We start from the raw sequence: 6,000 nt of genomic DNA, 5'->3' as shown, positions 1-6,000 counted from the left end.
TCCCATCCTTTGCCTTTCCTTCAGGTTTCACACTACACTCACGTGACGGCTCACTCCCACACTCCCACCCTTACCCCACCCCACTGAGTGAATAGCCAGATATCCAGGAGGCCTCTGGGGTTTACACTTAACAATTAACGTGTCTCTTCCTCTCCTCTCTTACCTTGCCGTTCACATCACTAGTTCAGGTTTGTTCTACCATGCGAGCCTCAGCATTTGGTTCCCATTCCCTTCTGACCATTCAGTGAGTATAGTCTTGTCTACCTACAAAATGAGGGTTTCTAGCTGACCTTCTGAAACCTGTCACAGATTCTCCACTTGTTAGTGGGCTACCCAGAGCCAAATAACCATCTGTACCTCTCTCCTTTCTCTCTTCCATGCCTCCCTCTTCCCCCTTTCTGTTTTCACACAGTCTATGATTCTGCCCTTCTTTTCCTCTCCAGCCTTTTTCTTTGAATCTCTGTTCCCCAGATCGCCTGGGCTGTTCATCAGTGCTGTCCTTGGACACGATCTTTGTTATCTACAACTCATCAGAATACTATTCACCCGTCACAATCTGCCTCAGATTTCCCTTTGCAAAGCTCAGGGTTTTCTTTGGGTGTTCTTATCTCCCCAGCTAAACAACAATGTGAATCAGGGTGATTATTACATCTTCTTTTTAAACAGCTCCTAATTCTCGAGCCAAACTGCCTAAGCTGTAGATCCTGCGCTCTTGGTTATCTGCTGACTGTAATTCTGGTGTTGGTTCTCTCATCTGCAAAGGGAGGGGGAGGGGTATTGGCAGGCTCTCCTCTACACGGGTTTTGGGGGCATTAAACACGAAAGCTCACGAAAAGACTAGTATTTGGAATTTCACAGTCATCCAATAACTAGTAGCTTTTACAACTGATATTCATCTTATCTCCAAAGTACATAACACAGTGCTCCTGATCTTCAGCTATGCTTAATATACATTCACTGGGATTTGGCTGAGTCAACTGAAGAATAAGAAGGCTGTGCAGGCAGTGCATTAAGAATGGAGAAACCTCCTGGTGTCACTAAAGTCATGTCAGAAGGTTGCTACTTACTGTTGTCTGCCAGCCAAATTCTTTCTAAGTCCCTGCCACTCTCTTAGTCCTGCTCCAGAGATCTGTAGGTTTGGCGGAGTGTACAGGGGCAGCTTTCCCAGAGTATTCTAGTCTATCCTTCTTGCCAAAAAAAATCTGACCTGCTGCAGAGAGCAAATTGCTAGTCTTCCTGGGGTCCCCAAAGTGATACTAAAACTGTGGCCCACAGACGCCAACCTCCTGTCTGCAATCTTATTGAATAGGCCCCCAAATTGGTCTGCCAAAAGTAGAGAATAGGCTAAGTAAGACACTCTGCTTTCTTAGGCTGAGACTGTCCATGGGCATCACATGAAGGATGCATTCAGCTGGGACCTCCTCGATACTTAAAGAAACCCTGTCTCGAAAAAACCAAAAAAAAAAAAAAAAAGTGCAAAACAGATGCAATGGGGATAGATGTGCTGCTCCACGGAGCTATGAAGGCGGGTTTCGGTTTTGTAAAAGGAAAGAAACATTAAACTATACAGTTTGAGCTTCAATAAGCATCATGAATACTAGAACATTGAGTAGCCAGGGATCCGGGCTTAAATGATCTACGTCCTATTGAAAACAATTCAGAAAGGCAAGAAACAATTCTAATAAAGGTGAAACGTGTAACCAAAGGCGTCGTAGGCCAGCCCTGAGACAAACACATAGGGATCTTTCCTCTAATCTAAGTTGTATAAACTTTTAGAACTAGTCTGACGATAAACTGGATCCTAATAGTTTGCTCACCTGGCTATGGTGATGATTTCACGAGATAAGTAAACTACTTATGTTGGATGGCATAGTGTTCCTCCTGTTTCAGAATTAGATGCAGCCTGCAAGGGCAAGAAGTAAGGCTTTGATTTTAACATTTCCATAAGCAGGTGAGTAAGAGGTGGGAGCGTTTCTGAGAAGTTGACCTAGATTGCTCTAGGTGTAGTTCACTTCTCTGAAACGGGAACGCTCGGCGCTCAGGGCTATTCACAGGTGTTCACCTTTGCACAGGGCTGCCTGCACCCAACCTAAAGTGATCTGCGTTCATCTTGGGTTTAACCTCAATTCTGACGTTGATTGCCATTTCCAGCAAAGCCGGTTTCCTAGCTGAAGGAAGCCCTTCCCAAAGGGTGAATTCCCTACAGCTTCATTTGTTTAAATTCCTTTAGTGGTCTTTATTACGCAGGGTGTGGTGTTTTGTTTGCCCCCTCTCACCATTTCAAGGTATTAATAATAAGTCAACAAACAAATAACATGCCCCTAGAAAGCAACACTTGGATTTCCTTGGCTGCCCGAGGCATGATCTGGGCTGGTGCAAGGTGGAGATGTTGTGGCCAGCACAAGAGGCGCCTTCGGGGGCAAGGCTGGGGACCAGAGTTCTTGTTGGGGAGGGGACTAGGGACCCTACCCTAGGGTTGGGCCGGGAGGGGAATGCACGGGCAGGGAGGAGGCTAGGGTAGAGCCCGACAGGTCCCAGCAGCTTCCCTCACCCCTCCCCAAGCCTCCCGGGTTTCCCCCCCTGGCTTAGGGTTTCCTGTTTCAGTTCTCGGCGTTCTCCAGCAGCAGGTGCTGGTTTGCCAAGCTCCGCTCCAGTGGCAGCGAAGGAAGTCAAGAGAGCGGAGGGGAGGAACGCGGTACGCAGTGGCTGCAGCGGCTTGGGGCGGGCGGACGGGCAAGAGGGCGAGCAAGGCAGCGAGCGAGGAGCGGGGCGGCGGGCGGCGGAGCCACCGGGCGCCTGAGAGCCGCGGCCCTGGCGTGCAGTCCGCCGGGCGTGCGGGCGAGCCGGCAGCATGGGGGAGCGTCCCGCTCGGCCCGAGCCCTAGCGGCGGCCGCGGCGGCCCGGCGCTAAGGCGAGAGGCGGCCGCCTGGCGGAGGGGGCCCGGGGCCAGCCCGGCTTCCAGAGCATGCCGTGATGGCTGCGGAGAAGACATTGCAGGTGGGTGGCACGGAGGCCCGCGGGGTGTGAGGAGGGTCGGGATGGCCGCGCTAGCCTTTCCTCGTCGCCCTCAGTGCGGTGTGCTTCCGAGCGAGCGGCGCGGGAGGCCCGCGGGGCAGGGGAGGCCGCGCCCGAGAGCGGAGCTCAGGATCCGCCGGAGCCGGAGCCAGAGCCAGAGCCAGAGCGGCCACGCTCAGGGAACTCCAGGCCCAGGCGGCTCCGACCCCCGAGGTCGAGTGGCGCAGCGCCCGCCGCCCGGAACGCTGAGCGGGAAAGCCGAACGCATCCTGCCCGCGGGCGGCGCCAGCCCCCGTGGGGAATTCGACGAGGGGAGGCCGGGCCCGGCGGCCTAGAACGCCGGTCCAGTAGCTCCCGCCCGCCCGAGGGCCAGGGCCAGCGAACATGGAGGCGGGCCCGGGCGCCGCCGAGGGAAACGGACCCACGGCTGTGATCCTGCCGCTCGGACCCTCGCGCGCTCGTGGGGTGAGGCATCACCCGGCATCTCTATCCAGCTCCAGCCATTCGCTTTCATTAGCCATCTCTCCGCCCGTCCTCTGGCGAGTCCTAGGGAAACCAACCTTTCACCCTTCGCCTGATCCCCCGTCCTCAGCCTCCTACCCAAAGCCCGCGCCCATTTCGGCTGGGCTCATTTTTAACTCCCTGTGAGCTACAAGGTGTTACTTAACTTGGAGAAATGAATCCCGCTTTTCCTCCCTACACTGTTTTATCATCCTTTATTGTCTCTGAAAATCCTTACAAACAGCGGTTGCTTCCAAGCACTGATTACTCTGGGTCTCCTGCTGCTTTGGGTATCCGTTAACACTGGGGTTTGTGTTCTCAGTTTTGTGATAAAGAGATGAAGCCGTAATCCACATTTAGGGAAAGTTCTCCTATTGGTTGCAGGACTGTCTTGGAGTATCTCCAGCTCCATCAGATGCTTATTGATTCAGTTTTTTTTTTTTAACCGCCTTAGAATAGATGAAGAGATAATTGGGCCTAAGTGTTGTATATTTAGAAATCTGAGAAAGTTGTACAGTTCTTCACTCATTGCCTTATTGAGATTTTCGACTCTACTTCAAATATAAACAGAAACCAGGAGACAGACGTACCTCACTTTTTTTTTTTTTTTTTTTTTTTTTTTGACTTTCCAAGAGCCATTTAAAAAGACTACAGCTAGAAGCAGTGGGACACATGCCTGTGATCCCAGCCCTGGGCTAGTACAACAGGATCCTAAGTGTGAGGCCAGCCAGGGCTGGAGAGGAGGATGTATCAAACAAAATCATGGGTACAAGGGTATAACCTAAGTTTGTGTAGTCTCTTACACGTATAAGCAATTGATTTTACTTACAGTTTCTTAAATCTTGGTAGTTTCTGACTTCTGAATAGATGGCCCAAGCCCAAGCCCATGCATTTTTCAGACATTTCCTTCTGTTCTTGCACATCAGCAATGTAAATCTATTCACTTGACAGCACCATAAAGACGTCAAAAATAACCTGTTTGATTGAATCTGAATTTATGACTTGAAATATTTGAATATTTTTCTTGAAGAGTTGCTTTTACTTTCATAGTAAGTTGCAATTCTTCTAGTATCTGACCATTAAGAAGAGTAAACATGCCTTTAGTCCCAACATTTGGGAGGCAGAAGCAGGCAGATCTCTTGAGTTCCAGGCCAGCTTGGTGTCTATTGCAAGTTCTAGGTTAGTCAGGGCTATAATGGTTGCACCCTTGTCTCCAAATAAGCAACAAAACAAAAGAGGAAACATTATAAACAAATAAGCATTTTCTTTTCTCTTTGCTATGTGGGGGCTTGAGTTGGGGACCTACTGCAGCCAGGGTTCTGAGCACTGACTTGGACCCCATAATCAGGTGATTAACAACAAAGAGATCAATATATTTTTTAACTTCTATTTAACCATGAAAGTCTAATGGAACTATTTTGGTGCAATGGAAAATAGAAACTTGGAATGTTTGTGTGGTGGGGGGTGGTGGTGGGGCTTTTATTACTCACTTCCTTTTACCACCTTTTTAAATGATCACAACAAAAATATCCTGTTTTATATTTGGGGCCTCTCTGGAGACATCTTAATGGGTTACAACTGCCAAATTGAACCCCAAGTGGTTAATATAAAATTATCTTTAAAACGTTTTTTTCTAGTCCAAAATTGAATTACCTTGTTACTCTAGCCGAGTTCCATGGTTCTTGCATTTAACTACTGCAGATATCTAAAAGTGTTGCTGTCAGTATATGCTTGGTGATTTGCTTTCTACGTGTAGGAGAGTTGCAATTCTTTTGTATTCTGATTGAAGTTTTTGAAGAAAAAAAAGATGTTGACTGAGTTGTTTTAGAAATATTTTTAATGTTGGAATGTACAATTATAAACTGATCTGCCAGCTGTTGCTCATTTAAAGTTGGTATACTCCTGTTTCATTATTAAATAATTACTTAGGTGTAGAGCAAGAGCCCTAACCTCTGGAGGACTTCTCACTAACAGATAGACCATAATGCTTAATGGAAATCTCTTAAGCACTGTAAGCAAAGAAGTAAAAACTTCAGATTTCGTATAAGGCTTCAAAATTAGGTTCAAGTAGATAGCACAGAGGGAGAGCCATGTCCTAGGACTCTTGGCTAGAAACCAGAGTGGGTGGGCCAGTGTCTGTGGCATGTGGCAGTCATGTGGTATTGTTTGTATTAGGAAGAAAAGTAACAAATGAGTGAATAATTAACATTTCTTGAAGGAAGATTCCAGGTTTAGTTTTTAACCATTGAGAGCCTGGAGTTTGACCTGCACGGTACCGAATATTCCAGAAAAGCTTAGTGTGTTCTAAGTACTAATCGGCCTCATAGGTTTGCAGCAGTTCCTTTCCAGTTAACTATGGTAGGATGACGGTTTCAAAGGTAGCCGTGCTGCATCCCTGTGGTGACAGTATTAAAGTCACTATAACTTTACCATAGATTTGCCTGTTACTGTTAAGGTGGAACAGCACAGCGGCATCGTCCTTCT

The 6,000-nt window shown here is 48.0% G+C and overlaps 1 protein-coding gene across 3 annotated transcripts in view; it reads left to right on the top strand.

Annotated features, from left to right (window-relative positions):
- The first annotated feature begins 1,898 nt into the window (after positions 1 to 1,898).
- The window catches only part of Zc3h12c (zinc finger CCCH-type containing 12C), a 61,115-nt gene continuing 57,013 nt past the window's right edge, over positions 1,899 to 6,000 (top strand). The window contains exon 1 of one of the 3 annotated variants that reach the window (XM_085844646.1): positions 1,899 to 1,951. Coding sequence is in view for 2 of the 3 variants with exons in the window: in XM_021171199.3 (XP_021026858.1) it covers positions 3,400 to 3,480 (81 nt within the window). In the remaining variant the exon portion in view is untranslated. Of the gene's footprint in view, positions 1,952 to 2,713; positions 2,998 to 3,221; positions 3,481 to 6,000 lie in introns of those variants that run through there. The other 2 variants (XM_029481638.2, XM_021171199.3) reach the window with 2 other exon arrangements.

The sequence above is a fragment of the Mus caroli genome, unplaced genomic scaffold, assembly GCF_978045245.1.
Source record: "Mus caroli unplaced genomic scaffold, Mus_caroli_1 scaffold_11, whole genome shotgun sequence".
In the NCBI taxonomy this organism is placed as follows: domain Eukaryota; kingdom Metazoa; phylum Chordata; class Mammalia; order Rodentia; family Muridae; genus Mus; species Mus caroli.
This window is presented reverse-complemented; position numbering and strand designations above follow the sequence as displayed.